Source organism: Melopsittacus undulatus, chromosome Z (assembly GCF_012275295.1).
Source record: "Melopsittacus undulatus isolate bMelUnd1 chromosome Z, bMelUnd1.mat.Z, whole genome shotgun sequence".
Classification (NCBI taxonomy): domain Eukaryota; kingdom Metazoa; phylum Chordata; class Aves; order Psittaciformes; family Psittaculidae; genus Melopsittacus; species Melopsittacus undulatus.
Window position 1 is genome coordinate 61971519 of NC_047557.1, and position 12972 is coordinate 61984490.

Below are 12972 nucleotides of genomic sequence, written 5' to 3' on the forward strand. Positions count from 1 at the left end.
GACAGACATCTTCATATCCTGTGAACATATCCTGGCAGACATATTTGTATCCTGTGTACATATCCCTGGGCTGTCTGCTAATCCTTGCCCAAAGTTTTCTACTGAGCTGCCTCAAACACTTGACCCATAAGCCAACAGGCGGGGTCAGCCTTTCCCTCACAGCATTTCCTCCAACATCCTGTTTCAGCACAGCGTGGTTGGAAAGGACTGAGGTTTTTTCCTATCTATCTTGAAAGCTGCTCAGGGAGTTCTGCAGCATCTGCTCAGTGCTGCCATCATTCCTACTTGGTTTCATGCCCAGCACACCAAGGATGTTTACAGAATTTAGGACTATTCTGAGCAAGACTATTAGCACAACTTGACAGCTACAATGAGCACAAGAGGTACACACCTGACCATTGTTCTCAGGAACCAGGGTCGATTGACAATGGAAGGTACAGCCTCGTCCATCAGAGGATGTGTTTTGATGAAGTTCAGAGTATCATCTGGGAACTCATTAGAGGTTACATATTTTTCTAACGACACAGAGCCAGCACAGCAACCAGGCCTAAATAAAACAAGAGGGTAAAGCCAGAACACTTACTCAATGTCTAGTGCAAATTTCCTTTTGTAATGAGACCCTCAATGAAATCTGATGTGCATTGCAAGGATTTAAATGGGGGATTGAGAAGTCTGGTGTACTTGTTCAGCCCCTCAGGGAAGGCCTAAAATCCTGCTATGTCCTCCACTCAAAAGGACTAGAAGCACAAAACAAATTTCTTTAGCAGGCGTGTGACACACACAGTTTGTAGTTCATCCACTGACATGGAACATAATCACTGCATGTGTCCATGGCTTGATGGGGCAAGGCGGAAGGGGCTTTCTGATCTGTAACTATCCCAGAGGACTGCTCTTTCTTGGAATAAAGGCAGTCCCTAACATACAGAAGGAAGTTGATCTTTTCAGCATCTGTGAAAGAGAGTTGCTTTCAGGCCTGTCAGGTAGAAAGTGGACTATCAGAGAAGACCCATGGCAGGGGGGTTGGAACTAGATGATCTTAAGGTCCTTTCCAACCCTAACTATTCTATGATTCTATGATTCTAAGACAACCTAGCAAACACACACATAAACATAGGTTTTACCCTTCTTTCAATTTGAATGAGACAATTTAAATACAGTAACACATTGAGGCTTTCACTAAAACGTTATCTAAATATTCTTTGGCAACTTAAATGCAAACCCACTCACCCTATTTCCTAAAGTCCACCCTGCTTTTCACAGGTAAATTAACCTTTCTTTCTGGAGAGGTCATCTCTACACAGGAAGAAGCAAAATGATTCACCTATTATTAATATTTTGTGGGCTATTTTCGCCAACAAAAGGTCCATTTGTTCCCATTTCATTATGATTCTTCAAGCCTTTGAGCCTCTGTGAGATGGGAAGATAAAAGATGGACTACACACTCATAAGTATGCTGCAGTGTCCAATTTTCATCTGATTTGATGTGTGTAGAGCCACTATCATGAATGGAATAATGCTAATTTGAACAAAATATAGAGTGGTTCTGTCATATCTGTCTCTTAGATTTATATAAATATTCAAATCTTAGGTATCTAATTGTTATGTAGGAAGGTAGCATAGGACTGGAGGTGATTAGCTGTGTCAGTGGGCCTGTTCCTACACAGCTGCACAATAAGCACTACATGTAGATACTCAGTGGTTTTTCTTTTCATATCCAAAATATTTTGGTTGTTTTGTAACTGCATATAGAATTAGCAATAGAGGTAGAGAAGGAGAAACCAAGGGCATCACCAGTCCTTGCTAGGGCACTGATTCACAAGGAGACATTCTCAGAGAACTCTAGGGAGCAGCCTATGCCTTTTGGCACCATGGTCCCCATCATTTATGTATACCTAATCTGGAGGCCTATTACCTCCTAAATGCTAATCACATCATAGGATTAATTCTTCTTTTTAATCTCAAAACTGATTTAATCAAATAAACATAAAACCAAGTAAAACCTGCTGTGCATCTCAGCCAAAAAAGGAAGCAAGGCCCCTGAAAGGCTCAGTGTGGTTCTTAGAAATGTTAGGATCAATAGGAGCACTAATGTTTCTACACAATACAAAGATACCCAAATAAAACTCGTATTATTTCAAAGGCGCCTGTTTGCTCTCATGCATTTCAATATGAGTTATAAGTAATTATTATTTCTACTAAGCAGATTAATGGCCCAATGTTACATGAGACAGTGTTCACCACTTCACTAGTGGCTAAGAAGGAGCTGTATTTTCCTATCTTCATCGTAACTGTTAGCTTGCTATTGGCTTATTCCACAAACTTCTAATGCAGCGCTCTCTTCTTCCTTCCCATCAGAAGAGATTTCTCTCTCCTTTCCCCATTCCCTGCCAGTATTCTCTGAGTAAGGTCCAAACAAATGACTTTGGAGCCCTCACGCAGCCCTGCTCTACCAGGGGAGTCCATTGTGTCAATGAATTGTTGAAACACTGCAAAAAGGAGAAGAAAATCCAGCAGCAGTGTTAGCAGATGCCTTAACTAAGGCTCAGATTGAAAACACAGAAGTTACCAGATTTTCCAGCCATCTCCAGGTTCTTCTCCTGAGTGACTTCAGAATAAAGACAGCACAGGAATACTATACTCAGCAACTCTAAAACATGATGGGCCAAATCTGGATTTAGGCAGAGACTCAGTTGCCACCAAAATGTTTCATGTAATTTTTTCTTCTGAAGTTATTTAGGACACCCCAAGCAATGTAAAACATACATTAAAGTGGTAGAGCTTGACTGAGATAAATTAATTTGCTTCATCTATGTTCACATCATGTTCTCAGCACAAAATGCCACTGGTGTAAATGAGTTAACAAGTGGCTGTCAACAGCAACCTGTACAAAATGAGCGCTTGTAGAAAATATGAAGAGGGTGTAATAGAGGAGCCACATGCAAAAAGAATGAAAGTGGAAGCAGAGAAAGCAACTCATAGGAGGAATGAGGTAAACTGAAACTCTATTTTGATGGAATGCTGGTTTTTTGTCCCCATGATGCTTCCTCTGTGGCACATTAATTGCATGTTAGCTGCAGAGCAGCAAACCACAGAACTGGTGCAGGCTTTGTAATAAAACATCCATTACTGAGCCAATTTGCAACAGGTGTGTAACACACCACTCTTATGTGATAGATTATTCTGACCAAGTGGATCTGACATTGGCTTGATTTATGTTACACAAATCTTGCTAAAGTGGAAAAATTCTCACTCACAAACCTTCCATCCAAATGCAATTCAACTTCTAATTCACTGTTACAACATGTGTTTTCAACTGTATCTGCACCTTACAAGGCTGTTCAAATTACAAAATTCCTCTGTTTTGTGTGCAGGAACAGAAGAACATCACTATACATGAAACGTACCTGGGCTTGGGCACTCGTTCATCAGGAACTGGTGTCCATGTTGAGTCTGGAGACTTTTGTTCTTTGAATCTCCCAGTAAATACATTGGCAATGTCAAGCATATCATAGGCACAGACTGCAGAGCCAGGGATGCTGCAAAGTGACATTTCCCATAAATTATTACTGATTCTGCAGTTATGCATAAGATCTTGAGTGAAAAACATGGTATATAGAAGACTTCCTGTCAGAGGCTACTTAATCCTGAACTCTGTAACCTCTGAGCATTGACAGGAAAAGCCAGCCCCACGGAAAAACCTGAAATACACCAACCATCAGACAGCTCCTTCTATAACAATTTGTTACAAAGGCTCTATAGTAAGAAGCAATTGTAATAATCCTGAAGAAAGGAAAGAATATGTGAGACTCTGGGTACCACTGACAATGCATAAGGAGTAAGAGCCAGTCTCATTCAGAGCCCATTATTTGAAAATTCAAGTTCTCGTAAGTCACAACATCTATTGGCATTAATTCTCACAGTCCCTGTCATGCCTTCAAAATACACTGCAGAAAGCTCAGAAGCTGGTGCTGATAAAACTGGGAGAATGCTGCAATGTACCACTGACCTGGCATTTACATGTTATTACTCCATCCTCCCACAGCCTGATCTCCAAGTTTTCCCAGAAGAAAGGAGATAATTATGCTCAAGAATTTGCTTAACTCAATGAAGTGTAAAGAGCTTATAGAAGCAAATTCAATTTTTTTTTATATAGTAAAGTTGTAAATTTCAGCTTTTTGATTATTTGCATGCAAATCCCTAAACCTAATGATATCCTTACCTACATACTTTCTGAAAGGCTTAGGGGTTTCCCATGGTCAGTTACTTGGAAGCATGAACTATTCATTTACCCACCTTTCATTTTTTTAACATGAACTACTATATTTATGTCCGAGTTTCACTGCTTGATTTTATCAAGTAAATAGCATGAACCCAGCTGGCTGAGGCTTTCAATCTTGCTTTTAGCTACTAGGTTATATATATGTCAAAGAAAAATTGTAGGAACTATAATACTGCTACAGAGAATAAAATTAAATTCATAAAGGTACATAAATTGATAGTAAAATAACTGTTTAAATATTAAAAGGTTTCAAAATTATTATTACTGAAGAAAACAAGAAGCAGGGAGACAGTATTAGTCTTACTTTGATCTCCACAGATTGTGTTTTTTATGGAAGAGAGCTTCAAAGTTCTATATTAATATGATATTTCTCAGGAGGAGTTTTAAATGGAGGCAGGCACATGTATGTTGATGTAAGAGTTGGTGAAGGGTCTATTTGGCCACACGTAGGACCTCACCCTTAAAGACACAACGAGCTAAAAGACCCACTCCAGACAGAAGATTTTGCACTTTGTTAAATTAAGCCCTAAAGAAAAAAAAAAAAAACTAAAGTCTTGAGGAGTGCTGTAAAGAACTAAAAGCTCTGAGAACTGTGCTCAACCCATAACTACACAGTGACTACACAGAGTCACTGTACTCAACCCATAACTACACAGAGAAGACTGCAACAACTTTAACTCTCGAGGATGGCATTTTGCAGGTCCACAGTGGGATAATGCCAAAAGGATGGAGTACCATGGCTCACGGCCAAGCCATCGCCCAACCACTGGACTACAACCTGTCACCAGCTCCTGTCCTGAGTGACTTTAGATTAGACTGGGGAACCAATTCCAGCTCACCCTAAGAGGAAACTTTGTTCCAATGATCAAAGATATTTGTTGCAGCTTTTTCTCAGTACGGGAGAAATGAAAAGAGATCTGTCTGCGTGAGAGGCAGGTTTGTTAATGAGGTGCCTCGAAACCCATGCACCTTTCTGTCACCTTCAATATCTGACAAAAAATGGAGCCTATAAAATAGTAGCTTGATTTAGCACCGAGTATTTAGATTTTAAATGCGGGGAAAACTATTATTCATGACACACCACAGGAAATATTATCAGAATGGGAGGACAATCTCAGTTTTGAGATAATCTTAAGATACAACCTATTTTCTGATGCTGAATCTCTGTTTGTTCACTTGTTTTTATTAAGCTAGTTGCATAAAAAGAGATCATCCTAATTTAATTCTGTATTCCCTATTGGTGGCATAATTATTCCACTCTAGTTCCCGGTGTTTTGATGTCAAAAGCAGCAATTATGCATTACAGGCCTGGGCTTACTCCCATATGAAGTCAGTTCTGTGCATGACCTCACTGAGGTCAGGCTTGAAAAGACATGGTGAATGCACAGCAAAACCAGATGAATTTCAGCAATAAAGTTCCCCTTTCAGCTCAAACATTACTCTGTGAAACAGCAATATATTTTTTAATTAGAGTGCTACTATTTTTTTAACTTCTCTGGGAGACCTTGATAATTAGATACAGTTACTCTCCTAATAACTTCTGGAAAAACATGTTATAATGTGCAATGGTAATAAATTCTTTGCAGATGAACTGATGCTTTTGGAAAACCACATGAACAATGAGATTCAGATGTTCTGGGGACCCTCTGCCCCAGCCAGCAGGACAGTTTAGGTTCTTGCCTCTCCCAGGAGAAAATGTAAGAACCAGAAGGGATACATGAAATAAAGGGAACGAGTACTAATGTGGCTTTGGAGGTTAGATGTAAACAGCACAGGCCTAGTCCTCTCTTTGTGAGAAAAATAATAATCATATTTTCTCTTTGGAATAACATTCTGCAAAATTTCTTGGTGGCTGGTCTGAATTAGTCCCAGGTATAAGAAAGTATGGCCAAAGAACATGTCCAGATAGCAAATGGCTGAAAGCTGTTCTAAGTTATCAGATATAAAATCCAGTAAGCAATACAAGGGTATGTTAAAATGAAACATGAACTACCGGTATGAACATGGTAAATAATAATTACATTGTATGGGCAATCACTTTTTGTACCTTCATAAAGTAAAAAGAAACTGCAGTGAAAAGCAAAACATGAAGGAAGTAGAAGGTAAAAGGTTATTGTCCTTATTACCTATTATATGGAGTGGAGAAGGTTGCTAAAACAACATCCCGACCATTGAAATGGATAACATCTGTAACTGCCTGGAGTATGTTAAAGTAGAAGTGTGAATCGCCAGGAACTGAACAGTTCAAACGAGCCTTGAGAAAGGAAGTCCACTGTTTTTCCAGCACTCTCTGAGATCCTCCCATGTCATTTTTGCAAACCTGAGCCACCCTTGGGAAAACTACCTAGAAGGAGTAGAGCAAAAAAAAAAAGGAGAAAATTAAATGCCTGTTTGAACTAAAGGCTTTGTTGGAACTCTGCTTTTAGAACAAGGTGCTTAATTTAATCCCACGTTTCCATAATCTGTGACAAATAAGAAACAGAGAAAAATTAAGCTTTGGAACAGTGTGCTATAAAAGATAAGGCTGTAGCATTCACTATACAACCATAAATCCTTCAGGAGATCTGTCCTCAACCCATATAAAACTCATTTCCATACCAACTGCTTAGCTTTCTATTTCCCCAAACAAAAGCACATTTTATATTCACAATCCCTGCAACCCACGCTGCCAGTTCTGACTCTTGTGTTTTCAGCACTTAAAACCTATGCAGATCTTGCTGGGCTTTTATTCCTGCCTTCTACCTTTGTGACCTTGGTCAGCTCTTCTGCCTGCTTAGTCAGAAAGCTATTATGAAATTAGCAAAAATGCAGAAAGTGTTTAATTATTCTTTGCAAAATGGCAGAACACAGAATGCCTGCCCCTGTTTATTCAGCACTCTAATTCAGATTTCTTAAAGAAAAATATCTCCCTGTTTTGGAGTTTGTTTTCAACAATTTCTGCTAGACTGAACTACCTACATTTGCCTTGTTCTTTTTATGAGTTTAGAAAAGAGACTTCAGTATACACCGTCACTGTAAGAAACCACCCTGTTTCTTTTCAAGGCAGTAAAATGTTTCACTCCAACCAACCTTTTGGCTTAAGCGATAGGAATCTTCTCAAAATGATGACCTTGTCATCATGATTTACGGTTCTCATTTCAAGGTCACTCCTAACAGCATTGGTCCAAGAATAGCATATGTTTTGTTCCTCCTGAATCTGACAAAGTCATTCAAGGCAGTATTTTTGCCCTTACCTTTCCCATGCTGTTGTACTCCACTGCTATTTCTCGGAAGAAGAAGTAAATGTAATTGCCATAGTCCACTGCCTGGACAAAGTATGGTTCTAGGAAAAAACCCGAGACATCCTATTTAGGCACTGTGTAAGACATATAGCATGCAAAGAGAAGCCAAATACATTCACACTAAACACCCAAAGGTGAAATGCTTGCTCAAGCTTTCTCAGATTTCAGAACTAGCAACATCACCACTGCAGAAGAATCACAGTCTGGGGAGAAGGCAGCTGGGGACAAGTCTGTGCCAACATGACTACAAGGTAGTTAAAGTGTTTGCCACTAATATGGCTGCCCTGCGTGGAAGTATGAGGAAAGGTAAAGAGGCAATACATATACTGGTATGCCTGAGGGGTCCAAACAGTGCTCTTCATGGCATGCAGGCTGCGTGTGGAGGGAAAAACAAACCATGTAACTGCTTCTGCCCACACATGACTGTAGCAGCAAGCAAAGTGGGACTAAGTCAACGCCTGGCAAAACATTTCTGCACGCAGAAAAAGACTTCAAACTATGGCTTTGCTCACTGCTAAAATCATTCCAAATGCTAACTATTTGTAACACCTACATGAAGCTAAACAGCACTGTTCTTAACAATGAGGGCATTTAGAGCACAGAAATTGCCTAATACAATGGCAGCTGTAACAGTCCCTAAGAACCATAAAAGAAAGGCTTTGTGCAATATTCCCATAATTTTATTTTCACTGATGAATCCTAATGCTACAGGACAAGCCCTCTATGCTTCATGAATTCTTGACTACTACCTACCACGCTCCTGGGAGCAAGAATATTTTCTAGCACAGCTCAAGCACACTTAGATCTGCAAGTTCTAACCTTTACATCCAACAGCTGTAAGCTGATGGATTTCAGCTTGGAAAGATGCTGGAATATATATTGTGATCTACCATGCTCACAGTTTCTGTCAGGTGCAGTAACTTGGGGTCAGGAGAAGAAGGAAAGAGATAAACAGAAAGCGGTGGTGAAATTAAATGACAGAGAGGTCTGCCAGGAATATAAGACTCTCATCAGAGATGCTGCTCATTTTGTTTTGTTTATCTACCTTTCAGCCACTTTGAGTCATGCTTAACTGTCCGCAGAGTTGGGCTGTCTCCAAGGCTCCGGTATATGACTGCATCTATTGCAAGGAAGTCGGTCACTGTGGCAGAATACAGCTTTCCCTCTGGGGGAGGAAAGAAAGAAGAAACAAGAGGGGAGGTACATTAGAAATAATATAATTCATTTCTATCATCAGTCAAATGAGATGGGGCAAACAATATCATCACAATCTCCTTAGGAGCACGAAGGGAAAAAATTCAGCTAGGTAAAGGGGACTGAACACTGAACAAGCATGTCACCAATTTTCAAAACTGTCATATCAGAGGGATGCTGTGTGGGAGAGGAAACATTATGGGGTAATTTTTCTCCAGCTTAGGTAAGTCATACCCTGTCCAGTTTCCCTGCACATGCTTCTGGTTCAATGCTCATAAATTCTGCCTACATTCGTGAGCAAAACAAATATGGGAAAACCATGACAGAACTGTTAGTTTTAACTGAGAGGGCAAGCCAGACAGGTCTTATGGACTGCAGCTAATTGACACTTATGCAAATTTCTCCCTTTGAGAGCACTCTCCCTCTGCCAAAGATCACTAACAAAAAATCAAACAGCATGCACAGAGCCCAGGTGAAACAGGGATACAAAGAGATGGAGGAGGATTGCCTATCTATGTTTCTTTTCTAAAATGTGTTTTAGGCATTTTCTGCATGAGTTATGCATTCCTCTCTGTTAAATAACCAAAGGACAAGCAATGAAAAGGACAACCAAAAAAATGTAAACCTATGAGGAGGGAAAACTGTTAGTTCCAACATTTTTAAATTACATTGTTGTCTAATCAGTTTGTGTGTCATGGTAACTGTACAGGGCTGTTTTCATGTGTGAGACACGCCTTGGAACATGTTGTATGGTAGAAGCACAAACATTGCAGCATGAGGACACAACTCTGTTGTGTCTACATAAAATTCAGAATGGCCTCCATTTCATTTGACAGAGATTATGTTGCACGTTGGGCCTTGAAGTCACCAGCACTGAGGACATATCCAGCAGAAAGCATAGAGGCTGCTATTGGTCAAGATCTCCTCATTGCACTTAGAGACAATGTTTCATTTCAGCTCAAGACTTAAAAATCAGACTCTGTTTTATTAGCAGGACTGTACTCTGAGCCCCCATATCATTATTTGGCTGTTTAAAAATGGGCTTCTCCTCTTAGCAAAACAGAAAGAAAAAATTACAAAAAAAAATAAGCAGATAGTAAAAAAGATTTTAAAACAGAATAAAAAGCTGAATTGCTTAGATACGGATGTCTGCACTCATATTAATACAATCACACTGTTTTTATGCTAAGTTCTTGAAGACCATGTGACCAACTACAGTTTGCATATGTCAGCTGTAATAGCTACAGGCTGCAAGAAGAGCCATATTCATGTAAGTAAACTCAACAGACTCGGATGAGCTGGATTAGTGCCCCAAACTGCTCTGAAAATGCTTTCCACTGCACTCCAAAAAGTTACCATGAGTATCAATATGTATAGCATAGAATCATAGAGTAGTTAGGGTTGGAAAGGACCTTAAGATGATCTAGTTCCAACCCCCCTGCCATGGGCATATAAGATGGTGATTTCCTGAAGCTAGCAGATTTACACAGTATATTCTACAAGAATGTATTTGAACAGTATCATATTTATTCTGAATCATCATGAAAGAGCATGATCATTTCCATAAACATATTTTTTATTTTCAAATACTGCGAGGACTTTTTCAGTGACACACTGGGAGTCATCTTACTAAACTTCAGCTGCATGTAAAGTAAAGTACTTCTCAGTACTGTGAGAAGTGCTCTTCTGAAAGATCGTTCAGACTGGCCTAAGGATAGGGAATCTGAGACACATGGGATAAATCTTTCTCTGAAGGTGTCTCTCTCTTTCCATGGTTTATGAATTACCTGCTGCAATTTCTACTTTATGTTCTTTTGACTGCAATTAAGAAACTATGTGCTACCACCATCATCATCATCACTATTTTGAAACAAAAGAATCCATCTATTTACACTTTAAAGAGTAAAAAAGAAAAAAAAATTGCAACCTGCTATAAAATCTCTCATTTCTGAGTCAGATGATGACACCTCAAACACAGTAGTGCTTACTACAGCTCTTCAGCCACAGATTCAGTTGAGAATGGATGAAATACTTGCACACTCTTATATCCTCAGAGGAACAGCTAAAGTATTTCCATGTGAGCACCCAAGCTCTGCTTTCTAGTATCACACCTGCCAAAGAGGACTGACATTATCATGTCTGACTTTGGTATTATTGTTACCACCTACTTTACAGGCAAATCTAACAAAAGATCAGCATGGTTCACAGTAAGGGAAGTTCAATAAAGAAACAATTTAATCCAGGATTCATGAAAAGAGATAAAAAAATACTACACAATCAACAGCCCTAATCAACTCCATTAATAATCATTCACTTTTCTTAATTATTGTAGTAGAAATCAGAGTTAACTGTATTCTGTTGTATGCAGCACAATTCATTATTAATCAACACATTTCTCTTCCTGTCTGCAACAGCCAGTAACACCACACTGAGATGTTTTCTGTTTTAAAATAAAATCACCTTCCCTCTCCTCCTAGGTCTAGAAAAGGGTACATCACAGCATCTTACCTAACTTCCTTTTATTATGAAGTTTAACTTAAGCTTAGAGCTCTTAAAGTGCATGTCATAGAATCATAGAATGTTTAGGGTTGGAAAAGACGTTAAGATCATCTAGTTCCAACCCCCTGCCATGGGCAGGAACACTTCACACTATACCATGTCACCCAAAACTCCATCCAACCTGGCCTTGAACACCACCAGGGATGGAGCATTCACAATTTCCTCAGGCAATGCATTCCAGTGCCTCACAACCCTCACAGTAATAGAATAATAGAGGTTAGGATTGGAAAGGATCTTAAGATCACCTAGTTCTAAGCCCCCTGCTATGTCCTGCCCACCTCTCATTAAAGTTCACGTAAACCATGACTTTTCTTGACTTCTGCAGAAGCTGGATGCAGCCAGAAATGGTGCCTCACACTGGTCTGGCACAATATTATCACAAATCCAGGAAATATTGAAGTATAGAATCAGGAAACTGAGGCTTTTGGGCAGTGTTTATGATAGTGAAGTTAATACCAGAGAATGTGAGGTTTCTTTGCTAGTGATTTCCTTATGCCCCTTATTTTTAGTCACTATTCACTCCCTTTGCCACTTCTTAGATTTTCAAATTCTATTCTCAAGGGTCAGAGTGTTATGTTGAGCCGGGGCTGCCGGACAGAAAGAAAAATGTTCATCTCTGTCACTTTACCTGCAAACAATGCAACGTTGGCATGCTTTGCATCATAGGGGCATCTGGCCATCCCACTGAATTCATCTCCTAGAACTTCCAGGGTATCCATCTGAAAAATGAAAGGAAGCCCCTTAGAGAGAGAAAAAACTTCTTACCCAGGATGAGGCTTGTGACAGTGTTTCTTCTTTTCTGGGCAGGGAGGAAGGTGCTTTCTCTAACTATGCACCTCCTATGAGTTAAAAACCCAACAAAAGTCATGGTGTTAAAATCAATCTGAAAAAAAGTGCATGCAGTAAATCAGGCATTCTTTGGATCTAATCACTCTTACCCCAACACATTTTACAAAAGTCTTCAGTCTATAAACAAGTCTGTACACAAGCTTCCTGTTGAATTGTAGCAGGCTATGTGGTCTGTGGTTCTGGCAAGGATTCAAAATTTATCCTCAACAGTGATCCAACAGAAGCGCTCTTATACACAGAAAAGACTGCAAGCCACAGCAGTCAGAAGAAACAACACTAGGACAATTATCTGTGTGTGCATTTTTCTCCCCAAAGTCCAGAGATCCTTCTGCTCTAGTCTCAACAGCGGTGCTCTCTTTCTTGATTTGCATACTCAGAAGGATGCTCTTGAAGTCTAACTCTATCAGTTGAGTCTGTGTCACGGAGAAATCCTCTTACCATCAGTCAAGAATTAATCTGTGCAGGAGCTGTAAAATCTGAAGCTTAAGTTTAACTCCTGGGAAATAAATTCACCCTGAGCACTCATAATCATACAAATGTACAGGTCAACTTTACACTAAGTTCAAGAGGGTTTAGTGAGCTATGGGGGAAAGATACAGCTCTGACTTCTTTAAGATTCTTATACTATCATATTTTGGGAGTAAGAATCTTTCTAGCATATTCAAGTAACTTCAGCAGTTCATACTGTATAAACTACATACAATACAAATTCATAGAACATGAAAAATAACCCACCTGGCACCATCAACATTTAGCTTGCATATTACGGCACCCAAGTCCTCCAGTGGTCACCATTTGTTTTGTGTTATG

General features: G+C 39.6%; 1 protein-coding gene across 5 annotated transcripts in view; it reads right to left on the reverse strand.

Annotated features, from left to right (window-relative positions):
• SEMA6A (semaphorin 6A) overlaps positions 1-12972 on the reverse strand; it is a 114008-nt gene that overhangs the window by 36982 nt on the left and 64054 nt on the right. For all 5 annotated transcript variants that reach the window (XM_034073273.1, XM_034073274.1, XM_034073275.1 and 2 more), the window contains 6 exons: positions 11942-12032; positions 8606-8725; positions 7513-7601; positions 6406-6623; positions 3405-3536; positions 392-547 (listed from right to left, as the gene is read on the reverse strand). In XM_034073273.1, coding sequence (XP_033929164.1) covers positions 392-547; positions 3405-3536; positions 6406-6623; positions 7513-7601; positions 8606-8725; positions 11942-12032 — 806 coding nt within the window. The remainder of the gene's footprint in view (positions 1-391; positions 548-3404; positions 3537-6405; positions 6624-7512; positions 7602-8605; positions 8726-11941; positions 12033-12972) is intronic.